At 41.9% G+C, this 16,109-nt stretch overlaps 2 protein-coding genes across 2 annotated transcripts in view; one reads left to right on the top strand and one right to left on the bottom strand.

The window, feature by feature from the left end:
- Positions 1–2,698: 2,698 nt before the first annotated feature.
- Positions 2,699–12,533, bottom strand: LOC118389307 (TBC1 domain family member 24-like). The gene is made up of 9 exons (XM_035779223.2): positions 12,416–12,533; positions 9,851–10,378; positions 9,220–9,595; positions 8,375–9,031; positions 7,943–8,098; positions 7,116–7,179; positions 6,924–7,022; positions 6,395–6,716; positions 2,699–6,059 (listed from the first exon to the last, which is right to left on the bottom strand). The coding sequence occupies exons 2-9, from the start codon at positions 10,371–10,373 to the stop codon at positions 5,881–5,883; spliced, it is 2,376 nt and encodes a 791-aa protein (XP_035635116.1). The 5' UTR covers positions 10,374–10,378; positions 12,416–12,533; the 3' UTR covers positions 2,699–5,880.
- Positions 11,672–16,109, top strand: part of LOC118389308 (syntaxin-8-like) — a 53,390-nt gene continuing 48,952 nt past the window's right edge. The window contains exons 1-4 of the mRNA XM_052490328.1: positions 11,672–11,838; positions 12,429–12,528; positions 14,026–14,120; positions 15,578–15,688. Coding sequence (XP_052346288.1) covers positions 11,822–11,838; positions 12,429–12,528; positions 14,026–14,120; positions 15,578–15,688 — 323 coding nt within the window. The 5' untranslated portion in view covers positions 11,672–11,821. The remainder of the gene's footprint in view (positions 11,839–12,428; positions 12,529–14,025; positions 14,121–15,577; positions 15,689–16,109) is intronic.

Raw genomic sequence — 16,109 nt, 5'->3', positions numbered from 1 at the left:
CATAAAAGGCATTTATCTCATCTGGTAGGCTCGCGTCACTGGGCAGCTCGTGTCTGGGTTTCCCTTTGTAGTCTGTAATAGTTTTCAAAGTCTGCCACATCCGACGAGCGTCAGAGCCGGTGTAGTAGGATTCAATCTTAATCTCGTATTGACGCTTTGCTTGTTTGATGGTTCGTCTGAGGGCATAGCGGGATTTCTTATAAGCGTCCGGATTAGTCTCCCACTCCTTGAAAGCGGCAGCTATAGCATTTAGCTCCATGCGGATGTTGCCTGTAATCCATGGCTTCTGGTTGGGATATGTTCGTCCAGTCACTGTGGGGACGACGTCATTGATGCACTTATTGATGAAGCCGATGACTGAGGTGGTGTACTCCTCAATGCCACTGAATAAATCCCGGAACATATTCCAGTCTGTGCTAGCAAAACAGGCCTGTAGTGGAGCATCCACGTCATCTGACCACTCCCGTATTGAGCGAGTCACTGCTACTTCCTGCTTTAGTTTTTGCTTGTAAGCAGGAATCAGGAGGATAGAATTATGGTCAGATTTGCCAAATGGAGGGTGGGGGAGAGCTTGGTATGCATCTCTGTGTGTGGAGTAAAGGTGGTCTAGGATTTATTTTTCCTTGGTTGTGACATGCGGGTAAAGATTTGGTAAAACTGATTTAAGTTTGTCTGCATTAAAGTCCCTGGCCACTAGGAGCGCCGCTTCTGGGTGAGCATTTTCTTGTTTGCTTATGGCCTTATAGAGTTGGTTGAGAGCGGTCTTAGTGCCAGCTTTGCTTTGTGGTGGTAAATAGATGGCTACGAATAATACAGATGAGAACTCTCTTGGTAGATAGTGTGGTCGACAGCTTATCATAAGGTACTCTACCTCAGCCGAGCAATAATTCGGGACTTCATTAATATTAGATATGGCGCACCAGCTGTTATTGACAAAAAAGACACACACCCCCACCCCTCAACATGGGTGGATTAGAGTTTTGAAGGAAACTTCCAAATACTTTCCATAAACTGAATAGCACATTACAAATAATTGAGTTATATTTAGACACATTGAAAAGATGACAAACCAGCTGAAACCCCCACTGGCAACAAGCAACAGTAACGTTAGTAACTAGTAGCTACCATAGCATGCTATGATATTTTACATTACCGTTGAACCTAATTACAGCCTCCAGCTCAAGACTGGAATCTCTTGTGCATCTCCAGCCATGATTCAACAATATTGCACCTATTTTTTCACCAAGTCTCCAAACCTGTAAAATCTTCTCGAGCTTCAGCTATCTTTCTCTCATTTGCCATCCAGACAAACAAACGTTGCCTAGCAACTTAACCATTTGTTTGGGTCAGTTTCTATGGTGATGTAGTAGTTGTCTCATGCAGCCGGAGGAAAAGATTTGGGTGCGTCTTTGGAGTGTGATTGGTCCATAGAGATCGGTTTTGTCTGGAAGGGTTACAGGTTTTGTCAACTTTGACTTTTCGTAGCAGGTTTAAGAAAACTTACACAGCAGGTTATGATAATTAACGTAGCAGTTTAGGAAAAGTGTTAGGGTAAGGGTGCTATGATGCAAAAAAAAAAAAAACACTTTTGAAGTCAATTTGACAGAAGCTGTATTCCATCTAGACATGGCTAGATATCCTATTAAATTAAAAAGATCCAGAATGAAGTGAAAATGGAAGCTATTGTGGTCAGGGAGAAATCCAAAACAATTTGGAATGAATATGCAGTAAAGGCATAGGTGATGCATTTCCTGCTTTTACTTATGCAGGGAAATAAAAGTAAGGCAAATGATATGCTAGAAATTATGTAATATATGTGTTGTCAACCTAAAATATTGTCATATAATTATAAATACAGTTTACACGGACAGGTTGTATACACGTTTTCTGTATAAATAGCCTATAACATAAACAGATCATAATAAATGTCTAAATTTGTATTTTCTTCTAAATTGTTATTATATGATACAATATCAGTACTTGTTGCAATTACAATTTGTCTAAGTCCTGTCTAAGTCCTGTCTAAGTCCTGTCTAAGTCCTGTCTAAGTCCTGTCTAAGTCCTGTCTAAGTCCTGTCATCAACTGATTGTTTGATGGATTGTTGGCATATTGGCAGTTGTTTAGAAAAACGTATTGGATCACTCCTCTAAAACTGTCTGGTTAGCTAGCTAACCACATACAGTGCAGAGAATCTATAAATGCATTGTTTTACACTCTTATCAGAGCATTGGCAAAACCAACCCACTTACCAAAATGTCCCACTTTATATTACCATCATAAGAAGGTTCATGTCCATTGTAGTATTCTAATTCCTAACTCTATGGATTGATCACTGCCAGGGAGCTAGGTTGAAGACAGAGACAGTTTTTAGAAATGTTTACAAATTAATAACAGATGAAAAGCTGAAATGTCTTGAGTTAATAAAGTATTCAACACTTTTCTTATGGCAAGCCTAAATAAGTTCAGGAGTAAAAATGTGCTTAAAAGTCACAATACGTTGCATGGATTCATTCCGTGTGTAATACCCCATTTCTGTACCTCACACATACAATTATCAGTAAGGTCCCTCAGTCGAACAGTGAATTTAGAGTACAGATTCAACCACAAAGACCAGGGAGGTTTTCCCATCGTTCACAAAGAAGGGCACCTATTGGTAGTTGGGTAAAAACAACAATAGACATTGAATATCCCTTTGAGCATGGTGCAGTTATTAATTTAATACTTTGGATGGAGTATCAATACACCAAGTCAATGGTGATTTGAAAACAGTTAGAGTTCATGGCTGTGATTGGAGATATCTGAGGATGGATCAACAACACAAACATAAATCTACAATACCAACATAAATGACAGAGTAAAAGGAAGCTTGTACAGAATTTAAAAAAATATTCACAAACATGCATCCTGTTTGCAACGAGGCACTAAATAATACTGCAAAACATGTGGCAAAGAATTTCAGTTTTTGTCCTAAATATGATGTTTGTGGCAAATCCAACACAACACATCACTGAGTACCACTCTTCATATTTTCAAACATGGTGGTGCTGCATCATGTTATTGGTATGCTTGTCATACTAGGGAGTTTTTGGGGGGGATAAAAAGAAACGTAATAGAGCTAAGCACAGGCAAAATCCTAGAGAAAAACCTGGTTCAGTCTGCTTTCCAACAGACACTGGGAGACAAATTCACCTTTCAGCAGGACAATAACTTAAAACACAAGGGCACATATACACTGGAGTTGCTTACCAAGATGTCATTGAAGGTTTCTGAGTGGCCTAGTTACAGTTTTGACTTAAATCGTCTTGAAAATCCATGGCAAGTCTTGAAACTGGCCGTATGGCAATGATCAACAACCAACTTGACAGAGCTTGACACATTTTTTAAAGAATAATGGGCAAATATTGTACAATCTAGGTGTCCAAAGCTCTTAGAGACTTACCCAGAAAGACTCACAGCTGTAATAGCTGCCAAAGGGGATTGTAACATGTATTGACTCAGAGAGTTGAATACTTATTTAATCAACAAGTATTGCTGGGTTAATTTCTAATAATAATGATAGTTTTTCTTTTCTTTCACTTTGACATTAGAGTATGTTGTGTAGATATTTTACAAAAAATTGAAATTAAATCAATTTTAATCACACTTTGTAACAGAACAACGTGGAAAAAGTAAAGGGATGTGAATACTTTCTGAAGGCCACGTATATCCTCCCTTTGCAACCCCATTAATATATGCACAAATATATACATTCATCGAGAAGTATATGAATAATCAACAAACAAACATAGCATACAATTCAAATACAGTGCATTCAGAAAGTATTCAGATCCCTTTACTTTTTCCACATTTTGTTATTCTAAAATTGATTAAATAGTTTTTTTCCCTCATCAATCTACACACAATACCCCATAAAGACAAAGCAAAAAAAGGTTTGTAGGATTTTAGCAAATGTATTAAAAATAAAAATCAGAAATACCTCATTTACACAAGCATTCAGACCCTTTGCTATGAGACTCAAAATTTTACTCAGGTGCATCCTGTTTCCATTGATCATCCTTGAGATGTTTCTACCACTTGATTGGTGTCACGACTTCCGCCGAGGTTGGCTCTCCTGCCCGTTCAGGCTGTGCTCGGCGGTCGTCGTCACCGTCCTATTAGCCACTACCGATCCCTTTTCGGTTATCTGTTGGTTTTGTCTGATTGTTTTCACCTGTGTGGTAGTTAATTAGTATCTGTATATAATGTAGGTTGTCCCGCCCTTGTTTTGTGCGGGATTGTTTGTTTTTGTCATTTTCGTTTCGGCTGTCGGTGTTTTTGTGTTTTATTTCTCCGGTTTGTCTGTTATCCTGTTTTGGATATTTTCACCCTGTTTGTTTTTTGGGTTGTCCGTGTTTATTTTTGTTCACCGGAGAATAAACTACTATTCACTATTTGCTCTCTGCGCCTGATTCCACCCACTTTGACTAGTCGTGACAATTGGAGTCCGCCTGTGATAAATTCAATTGATTGAACATGATTTGGAAAGGCACACATCTGTCTATATAAAGTCTCACAGTTGACAGTGCATGTCAGAGCAAAAACCAAGCCATGACGTCAAAGGAATTGTCAGAAAAGCTCCGAAACAGGATTGTGTCGAGGCACAGATCTGGAGGGTACCAAATTTCTGCAGCATTGAAGGTCCCCAAGACACAGTGGCCTCCATCATTCTTAAATGGAAGATGTTTGAAACCCCCAACACTCTTCCTAGAGCTGGCCGTCAGTCCAAACTGAGCAATCGGGGGAAAATTTGCCTTGGTCAGGTAGGTGACCAAGAACCCGATGGTCACTCTGACAGAGCTCCAGAGTTCCTCTGTGGAAATGGGAGAACCTTCCAGAAGGACAAGCATCTCTGCAGCACTCCACCAATCAGGCCTTTAGAGTGGCCAGCTGAAGCCAGTAAAAGACACATGACAGCCCGCTTAGAGTTTGCCAAAAGTCACCTAAAGGACTCTCAGACCATGAGAAACAAGATGATGAAGATTGAACTATTTGGTCTAAATGCCAAGTGTCACCATCCCTACAGTGAAGTATGGTGATGGCAGTATCATGCTGTGGGGATTTTTTAAAGTGGCAGAGACTGGGTGAGATCCGTCAGAGAGATCCTTGATGAAAACCTGCTCTAGAAAGCTCAGGACCTCAGACTGGGGTGAAGGTTCACTTTCCAACAGGACAACAACACTAAGCACACAGCCAAGACAATGCACGAGTGGCTTTAGGACAAGTCTCTGAATGTCCTTGAGTGGCCCAGCCAGAACCTGGACTTGAACCCGATCAAACATCTCTGGAGAGACCTAAAAAGAGCTGTGCATCGACACTCCCCATCCAACCTGACAGAGCTTGAGAGGATCTGCAGAGAAGAATGGGAGAAACTCCCCAAATACAGGTGTGCCAAGGTGTGCCAAGCATACCCAAGAAGACTCAAGGCTGTAATCGCTGCCAAAGGTGCTTCAACAAAGTACTGAGTAAAGGGTGTGAATACTTTTGTAAATGTTATATTTCAGTTTTTTATTTTGAATACATTTACAAAAATGTCTAAAAACCTGTTTTCGCTTTGTCATTATGTGTAGATTGATGAGGGGAAAAAATGATTTTATCAATTTTAGATTAAGGCTGTAACATAACAAAATATGGAAAAAGTCAAGCATTGTGAATACTTTCCGAATGCACTGTAAAAACCCTGTTTAGTTTAGCCTATGGGTCATTGTCATCAACACAGATAACTAAGAAAAATACAGTCTAATCAAATGGACAATGGAATTAGGAGAAATTAGGAGAAATGGAATTAGGAGAAATTAGGAGAATTTCATATAAGAGGGGGAAACATATGTCAGCCTCCTCTTTTAATGACAGTAAGAGAAGTAGTGTGAGAACGAGATAGAGTTCTGAATTCCCCACACTTCCAGTGATCGGATCTTGAAGTGTCTCTTGCAGAGAGGGGCGCTCTCGAAGGTGTCACATCGCTCCGTGTAGCCCCCCTCCAGATCAGCCTGGAGGCAGAGAGCGTGACCCCCATCTCCACCTGGCGAGACAAACACATCACGCTCACTGTAAAATATGTCAGCATTGAATTTACAGTAATAACAGCAGCCCACTTCTAGCTGCTGCACTTCTCAGTAATGTTGACATCAACACAAAGAATACAAAGGGTAGATACAAAGAATCGGCCATGTGAGAAACCCTAAGCTGTTTCCTACCACCATCGTCAAAGTCGCTGCAAAAACTCTTGTACGTGGCAGTAATGCTCCTGAGACAATCAGGCCTATTCAGGTTTCAGAAGGTTATTGATCACTCCTTGTGATGCTCTACTGACAACTCTGAACAGCAAACCATTTAGCCTACATATGAGCAGCTTACCAATGACTAGCCTTTCGTGGTCTCCGGCGATGAACATGGAGGCCCCTTGTTCCTTGGCCCTCTTGGGTGAGGGGGAGAGAGGTCCGGGGGAGGAGGCGGTGAAGGGGATGGTCAGGTAGCTGGGGACCTGGAGGGTCCCGGATGGACAGGTCAGGGTGGTGTGGTTGGTAGTAGAGGTGGTGGAGAGTGGGGTAGAGGAGGAGTCCTCTTTACCAGAGGAAGTGTATACACAGACCCGAGCAGCTCGAAGGTCTGGAGAAGGTTGTCTCTTGGCCGTAATGTGAACCACAGCCCGTTGGTAGCGCTCCATGCCTGGACGAAGCTGAAAGACCAACGAATTAAGAATGAACAATTAAGTTCCTGCATTGACTGATTGACATGGGAAAGGAATGGAGCCTGTGTTCTTCGACAGCACAATCAGTAAAGATTTCAACCAGTATTTTCTACACTAACACAATTGATCAAATTCAAAGGAAAAAACATTTGCAAAACCAGCCTTTTCAGATCTGTAGAGTGTAATTTCTCTCACCGTGAAAACAAAGCTCTCCCCAGTCCCAAAATACACAGGTTCTTCTGAATCATACTTTTTCCGCTCAATCAAATCTGTCGACAGGAAGGCACCACAGACCTGTGGAGTGACACAGGGGTAAGACGTCTGCATAGAATCTAGTTGAGTGTCATAAAATAGGCAAAAAAAGGTTTTCTGCTACTGTAAACTCACCTCTTCATCCACAGTTTTCAGAAGCAAGATCGCTGGCTCATGCCCCTCAACACAGGAATAAAATCTTTAAATGAGGAAAAAAAACTACTTTAAGCACTCACAGTGAACAATAGCAATGAAACTTGTAATGTTTTTAGACAACGGTTATTCAACAATCCCAGCCCCTTGGAATGTCTTTATGGGGGGTGAAAGTTCAAAGTTCAATGGATGGGTCACGTCCTGGTCAGGGTCAGACTTTTAATTGGGGTCATCACATCCTGTCACGACCACCCTGTGTATGGCTAGAACCAATTAAAAAAGCATGTCTGCTGAGGCAGGTACGTGTCAGCGCAGTGACAAGGGAAAGTCAGAGAATCCCAATCAAACTCTTTGAAGGACATCAGAGTCAACATGCATAGAGATTCCTCATAGTGGAGAAAAATAACTATTGGCGTGTCAACGTTTGGACGCGCTCTAGGACGAGACAACAGCCAGTAATTGTGACATAGGCATTCAGAGCATTTCTAAAACGATTTGCAAGTGCTGATGAATATTATCTACCACATTTTCCCCTGACAGCCCAACAGAACACTTCTCGAGACACGAATAACTGTTGTTAACCGATGTCACAGGAATTGTTCCCACACACGAACTGGAGAACATTTGGTCGTGCACCTTAAGATGAAAATGTTACTGATACTAACAATACAGCCTTTCATTATTATGAAACTGAACCCTAATGCGAGTTTATACAGCTCTGTGCTGTTGTATTTACTGTAGACAGTTCTGGGCTGTTGAATGTACATGTCTTCACTACTAAGGTAAAACAGTGAATAAAAGTCACTTACGAGGCCAGGCTTCGGCCATGTTCGTTGGTGCTGAACAGCCTTTTGGGATTGAAGAGGGCAAAGCGTTCAGGGATCCAGGCCCAGACAATCCTCATCTCTGTCCCTGTGACAACGCTGGAGCTGAAGCTGTCAAAATCCACTACCTGGCACGACTGCCTTTATGGAGGAACAGAAACAGTTTGAGAATGTAAATATTTGTTTTTAAGCGTATCTTCAGATTACAGATAAATATAAAAAAACTCAGAAAGTAAAGATTTAGGTATCTAGGTATAGTTTGGTAGAACAATCTGTCAAAATCGTCCTATGAGGAATAGGGCTGACTTGGTGATGGCTTGCTATCTTTTGTTTTCCGTTAACAGAGAGTGGACCAATTAGATGTTCATCAAGAGTAGAAACATTTTCTCAAAGAACTCCCTTGACCAACAGCCTCACCTTTTCTGGTGGATACTGATACCCTTCTGCATGAGAGAGTCCTTGTTAGCGTTGAACAGTAGGTTGAGCTCCCTCCGCGTGGCCAGTTGGACACTGAAGGCCCGCTCCAGCAGCTTCTCCACCGTGCAGTGACGTGCCACATTCTCCACAAAGCTCTTCATGTCTCGCCTGAAGTCCTCCACGTCGGCGACACGAGACGAAACCGAGACCTTGTACAAGCTGAGAAGAGCCAGAGCCACCCTGTAGAGAACCTTATAACCCTCCAGGAGATAGACATCCAGGACCCTGATAGCGTATGTGAAGGGGAGGTCGGCAAAGATCCACATGATCCAATCAGAGTAGAACTCAAAGAGGTTCTGGTGGGAGCTGGCGATGAGCTTGCGGATGCCGCGGCAGTACTTGTTGGCCAAGTCGCCGAAGGTCATGCAGGAGGCCCGGTAGGTGAGGAATGTCTGGTCGATGTAGCGCTTGTTGGGGTCATTGTAGGCGATAAGGCGGCAGATACTGTGGAAGCACTCGGCTTCATCTTCACTGAAATGCAGGAGGAGAGACACCAAGGCTGGGAGGATTGGGCAGAAGTTGATGTCCGGAAAGTGCTTGCCGATGCAGAGGAGGACCTTTTTGACAGAATTGAGACCAGCTTCGTTGAGGCAGTACCTGGGGGTGCGAAGAATAACAAAGATACTTGCTATGTTATCATGTTATGAACAGAACATAATGCACATGTAATATTGGAAAAAGCATGATCAACTTCAGATTCTCCTATCAAAGTTTAATGACTAAAATAATTTGATCATGATTTGATCATCTGAACCATTCTTCTCTGATAGCTTCATAGCCAGTACCTAGGGATCACGCCATCATCCATGTACTCAGGGAACGGGTGTGTGCTCATCTTCTGCTCCCCGAAGAGCTTCTTGGCCACATCCTGGTAACGATCTCGATCTGGGTTGATGGCCCTGCAGTTGATACCATGAATTATATGATAATAGGCCTTGGCCCTTAGTGTATGGGGCATGGCCCAGAACCCTGATCGACCCATGGTCTTCAGCTCCTGGTGGTCCGACTTCAGAATCCTCTGGTAGCGCTCTGAAGATTCAGGGTCGATCTTCTCCCAGTCCACAAACTGGCCATACTTCATGCCAGAACAGGAGCTGATCTCCCAGTTCTCTGATTCAGAGATGGTCATCATGGGGACACCCTTCAGACTGCCTCTTCTGCCTGTTGAAGAGAGGAAGGAAGAAAATTAGCTACTAACATCCTCATTAATAAATGTATTATTTAATAAGTTAATTGTTATAGATCTGTGTCCATCCACAGTAACATTCTTGTTTTGTACACTGTGTTTGTGCATATTCTGCATTTCTCCCCTCTGTTCTTCATATAACACTAGGAATATGGCAAAATAGAAAAATAAACATAAATGATCAAATAAACATAAATCAGACACTTTTAAACATACTGTCATTTGCATACCATTGAGATCTCTGAATGGCAAGTGTTTGTTGGTGTTGGACTTGGATCTCTTGTTGAGCCGAGCCATGTTCCCCTGATTCCCATCCGCACTATTCTCCATCTTCCTGTCCCCACTCTTCTCCAGGGAGTTGGATCTCGGCCTCATGGCGTTGGACCTGGTAAAGTTCCCCTCTCTGTAGAGCTCAGACGTCTCATAACTATAGAAAGACCTGGAGCGTGGCCTGACAACGTTCTCATCTGTCGCCGTCTCGACGCCATACTTTTTGGCGTCCTCTGGGCTGTAGTAGGAATGGGACCTGGGTCGTCTGTGTCTGGCTGCTGAGCTCAAGTCCTGGTCCGGGACAGCGGTTGTTTCCATAGGAGACGGATCTAAACTTATAGTCCCACAAGTGGAGAACTTGGGCGTTCTTGAAACATGGATCATGCTGCCTGGTACAGTATTCTCCTCTGCAAATGTCAAGTTCTCCTCTATATCAATGACAAGACAGTCTCCAGTGGTGGTATACTTCCCAATGTTTTCCATGTGCCCTGTGGATGTAGGTTTTATACACAGTTGTCAGTTGGTCAGGTGACCGGCACAGAAAGTGATATGGGTTTGTTTACAGTGTTTTTGTGTATTCCGAGTGGAAAATTCCTCTGACTTAAGTCCAATTACTGTGGAGAAAAGGAATGCCTCCTTTCTTCAACTTCCAACACCAGCAACAAATGAACTAGGGTAATGAAATCAAAGCATCAATAAAGTGGAAAATTATTATTGTTTCATTTGATAATAGGCTACTGTGCAAAGGACAGTCTCCATTGCCATATATGGGAAGTGAATGCCTATGATTTTATGTTGATACACGTTTAGATGTATCAAAATATGTGTGAAAGTCATGACTATACAGAAATGAGTGTTCTCACAAAGCATGTATCCTACTTTTAACCAGTTTACCTTCCTGGGTTTATCTGATATTGTATTTGGTATCTGGGTTTATCTTTTATTGTTCATTTGCATGTTTATGGCAACATTTAACAAAAACATGAAAGATTATTTTACTTTCTAAGTCTTTTCAGAGGGGTTGGGTTAAATGCGGAAGACACATTTCAGTTGAATGCATTTTCCTTTCCCTTCCCTTTTCCTGGAGGAACATACAGTAGCTCTATGAAACTGTTTTATAGGAAAACATGGGCGTGCCAAATGAGCTCCTCTATTCCTAGAATTAGCAAAGGTTATCATCTCACACAACAGATATTGTTTTGATCAAAACACACATTGTTTTGCTATGAAACAAAGAAACCTCTGTAAATAGATCTATTTAAATGTGGGCTTACATGTTGTTGAGGAAAAACAAACTCTTATCCTATCTTGATGACTGAAGGATCTGTAGCCTACAGTATGTTTATACTAGTAGTGTCATAATCCTCACATAATGTTACAATAAGGACTTCCATATCACTAGACAAACAGGGGGCAATGTTGACATTTTTTTTTAAAAACAACAAAACATGAGCAGTGGTTATGTCGCCCTTTTATGTCCTTTACTCCACCAAAACAAAAGTAATTACATTGCTGGCTGTCGCCAAGACAGCCACAGCTCTATAAATAAATAGAAACAAATAAAGTCATAATATTTATTAGAAATGATTTGGATATTGTCTTATTTACTTATTTTAAGAGGGTAGAGACACACCAACACAGTGACAGAGACTAGAAGATTTGTAAACTGTGAATGAACATTTGGTTTGCAGGCTACAGTGGCTCTGGTATGGGACTTGGGGACAGTAGCAGCTCTGTCAGAGAGGAACTTTACAATTGATTGATTTGGATTCATTTGATCAGCTTCTCATTGCAGTAAACGATTCACGACTGAACGTTTGTTACTCACTGGACACCCTCCTGACATCACACCCAAACAGGAAGTGCCTCCTAATTATCACACAATCTATGGAGTAAATATCGAAAAATTTCATTTATTATAACTCGTTAACATGTCTCAAGATCCCTGGTAAGCAGATTTTAAGGTGGCCATTATGAGTATGTTTAAGATAGCGTTGGATGAAATATAGAAATACGTCTTCAAATGTATATATGTGTGTTATTAGCTGGAGTGTTAACGTTAGTAACAGTAACTCCTTTCCCTTTAACCGGCTACTTCTAAAATAAATAGCTAAACACGACTTGACTCGATGAGTCGGTCTGTATGTTATATTATCATTCCCATTGATAGTTCACACGAAATTAATTGCAATGCACGTTCGCCGATAACAACATACTGTACGCAGGGTTATGACTTAAGTAGCTAACGAGCTAGCTAGCTAATTTATCTAACGTTACTAGTAGCTATGATGAGGAACAAATTGTCTCCAGTGCTGAATGACAGTTCATCTAAACTCGAGACAAAGTTGGCCACACTCAATCAGCCCAAATGAATTAGTCTACAACGGATTTATTTGTTGTTATTGTTATACCTTGAAGAATTGCAACATCTTCTTTTGAACTGGCTTTAATTATAGTGGTTCATACACGAATTATTTTAACTACATATTCAACTATAGTACTACTCACGATAATTGTATACCAACCTGGTTTTTGTAGGTTACAGAATTATGATGCCACTTGCCGCCTTGTTCAAGAAATTGCAGAGAATATTCATGAAAGAAACAGACAACAGAGGACAGGAGGGAATCCTGCAAAGGTAACTATGATGACAACCTGCTTAACTACAGGTTGAGTATTGTTTTCCCTCACCCATCTACTGTACACACAATACCTTGAAACATGTTTCTAGAAATGTTGGCACACTTTTGAAAATAAAATACAGAAATATATAATTCACATACCCTTTTAAACCCCTGATTCAATACTTTGTAGAAGCACCTTTTGCAGTCTTTTTGCTTAAGTCTCTAAGAGCTTTGCACACCTAAATTGTACAATATTTGCCCATTGTTCTTTTTTAATTCTTCAAGCTCTGTCAAGTTGATTGTTGATGATTGCAAGACAGACATTTTTAAGTCTTGCCATAGATTTTCAAGACGATTTATATCAACTTTAACTAGGCCAAACCAGGAACTTTCAATGTTGTCTTGGTAAGCAACTCCAGTGTATATTTGGCCTTGTGTTTTAGGTTATTGTCCTGCTGAAAGGTGAATTAATCTAGTCCTTTCCGATGACAAGCATAGCCATAACATGATACAGCCACCACCATTCTAGAAAATATGAAGAATGGTACTCCGTGATGTGTTGTGATGGATTTTCCCCAAACATAATGCTTTCTATTCAGGACAAAAAGTTCATTTATTTGCTCTATTACTTAAGTGCCTTGTTGCAAACAGGATGCCTGTTTTTATTCTGTGAAGGCTTCACTTTTTTCACTGTAATTTGTCAGTATTGTGGAGTAACTACAGTGTTGATGCATACTCAGTTTTCTGAAATCACAACCATATTAAACTCTGTAACTGTTTTAAAATCACTATTGGCCTCATGGTGAAAATCCCTGAATGGTTTCCTTCCTCTCCGGCAACTGAGTTAGGAAGGACACCATTATCTTTGTAGTGACTGGGTATATTATATATTATATTAATACACCATCCAAGGCCTAATTAACCACTTCACCACACTCAAAGGGACATTCAGCATCTGCTTTATAAAATGCTACTATCTACCAATCAGTGCCCTTCTTTGCGAGGCATTGAAAAACCTCCCTGGTCGTTGTGGTTGAATCTGTGCTTCAAATTCACTACTCGATTGAGAGACCTTCCAGATAATTGTATGTGTGGGGTACAGAGATGGGGTAGTTATAAAACAAAATCATGTTAACCACTATTATTTAACACTGGAATAGTACATGCAACTTATTCTGTGATTTGTTAAGCACATTTTTACTTCTGATCTTATTTAGGCTTGCTATAACAAAGGTGTTGAATACTTGTAGACTCAAGACATTTCAGCTTTTCATTTTGTATTAATCTCTTAACATTTTCTACCAAAAAAAAGTCCACGTTGACATTATGGGGTATTGTGTGTATATCAGTGACACAAAATCTAAATTTAATCCATTTTAAATTCAGGCTGTAACACAACAAAATGTTGAAAAAGTAAATGAGTGTGAATACTTTCTGAAGGCACTGTAGCTACTGTATTTTACCATTTCTGTTTAGAAATTGATTGTAAAAGTGTTTATTTGTCTGTCCAGATCAACATGACACTGCGAGCGTCGCTGCAGAAGCTGAAACAAAACATCAACCAGCTCAGAGAGAGTTTGCTCCGAGCCTCATCCTCTCAGCGCATGTATCCTTCCTTTCACAACATTATCACTGGTCCTCCTGGCCATGTGACTGATGACACGCAGCACAGTGCACCAAACCGGTTTGGTTTCACATTCATGACACTATGGTGTAGTTGTATGTGAAGGTCCTGTATGTAAATGTCCTGTAGAGGGCAGTGCTTTGTAAGAAATTGCATCAATCCTTCACTCTGCAATGAAAATCTGTGATTTGCATTGTCTGTTACTTTATACATTTACATTTACATTTAAGTCATTTAGCAGACGCTCTTATCCAGAGCGACTTACAAATTGGTGCATTCACCTTATGACATCCAGTGGAACAGCCACTTTACAATAGTGCATCTAAATCTTTTAAGGGGGGGGGGGTGAGAAGGATTACTTTATCCTATCCTAGGTATTCCTTAAAGAGGTGGGGTTTCAGGTGTCTCCGGAAGGTGGTGATTGACTCCGCTGTCCTGGCGTCGTGAGGGAGTTTGTTCCACCATTGGGGGGCCAGAGCAGCGAACAGTTTTGACTGGGCTGAGCGGGAACTGTACTTCCTCAGTGGTAGGGAGGCGAGCAGGCCAGAGGTGGATGAACGCAGTGCCCTTGTTTGGGTGTAGGGCCTGATCAGAGCCTGGAGGTACTGAGGTGCCGTTCCCCTCACAGCTCCGGAGGCAAGCACCATGGTCTTGTAGCGGATGCGAGCTTCAACTGGAAGCCAGTGGAGAGAGCGGAGGAGCGGGGTGACGTGAGAGAACTTGGGAAGGTTGAACACCAGACGGGCTGCGGCGTTCTGGATGAGTTGTAGGGGTTTAATGGCACAGGCAGGGAGCCCAGCCAACAGCGAGTTGCAGTAATCCAGACGGGAGATGACAAGTGCCTGGATTAGGACCTGCGCCGCTTCCTGTGTGAGGCAGGGTCGTACTCTGCGGATGTTGTAGAGCATGAACCTACAGGAACAGGCCACCGCCTTGATGTTAGTTGAGAACGACAGGGTGTTGTCCAGGATCACGCCAAGGTTCTTAGCACTCTGGGAGGAGGACACAATGGAGTTGTCAACCGTGATGGCGAGATCATGGAACGGGCAGTCCTTCCCCGGGAGGAAGAGCAGCTCCGTCTTGCCGAGGTTCAGCTTGAGGTGGTGATCCGTCATCCACACTGATATGTCTGCCAGACATGCAGAGATGCGATTCGCCACCTGGTCATCAGAAGGGGGAAAGGAGAAGATTAATTGTGTGTCGTCTGCATAGCAATGATAGGAGAGACCATGTGAGGTTATGACAGAGCCAAGTGACTTGGTGTATAGCGAGAATAGGAGAGGGCCTAGAACAGAGCCCTGGGGGACACCAGTGGTGAGAGCACGTGGTGATATATATATATATATTATAGATGAATGATAGTAAACTAATAGTCCAACTCCTTGTTAATCATGTTGTGGGGTCAAACATTTTTTACCTTAACACAACTGCCTCTCCAGAATGCAGTCAGAAGCCGATCGGAGACAGAATCTTGTTGACGACCTGGTCACCAGGGACAAGCAGCTAAATTCCACATTCAAGGGTGATGTTACACATCCAGAGCTCTCGAGGTATTACTCCCTCTTACAGCTCATTATGTATAAGTAATACACACACACGCTCACGCTCACACACACACACACACACACACACACACACACACACACACACACACACACACACACACACACACACACACACACACACACACACACACACACACACACACACACACACACACACACACACACACACACACACAGCTCATTAAGTCTCCTTTTAGCATATGCTACTCATTGTAAGTGAATGTAAATGGACCAGAATCTGAACATCAGTCATAGGCAATTGGTGATGCACCAAAGCCCGTCCTGCCAGCGGAAAACTATCTCTTTCTATCTGCTAGTGCTGCCAATTAATCTTGACTTTGTCTCAGCCCAGATGTGTCTGAAGGGTCTAACGGATCCACGGTTTCTTTTGAGGATAAGTCACCGG

This window comes from Oncorhynchus keta, chromosome 32 (genome assembly GCF_023373465.1).
Source record: "Oncorhynchus keta strain PuntledgeMale-10-30-2019 chromosome 32, Oket_V2, whole genome shotgun sequence".
In the NCBI taxonomy this organism is placed as follows: Eukaryota; Metazoa; Chordata; class Actinopteri; order Salmoniformes; family Salmonidae; genus Oncorhynchus; species Oncorhynchus keta.
Note: the sequence above shows the minus strand (reverse complement) of the source record. Positions and strands in the feature narration are given on the sequence as shown.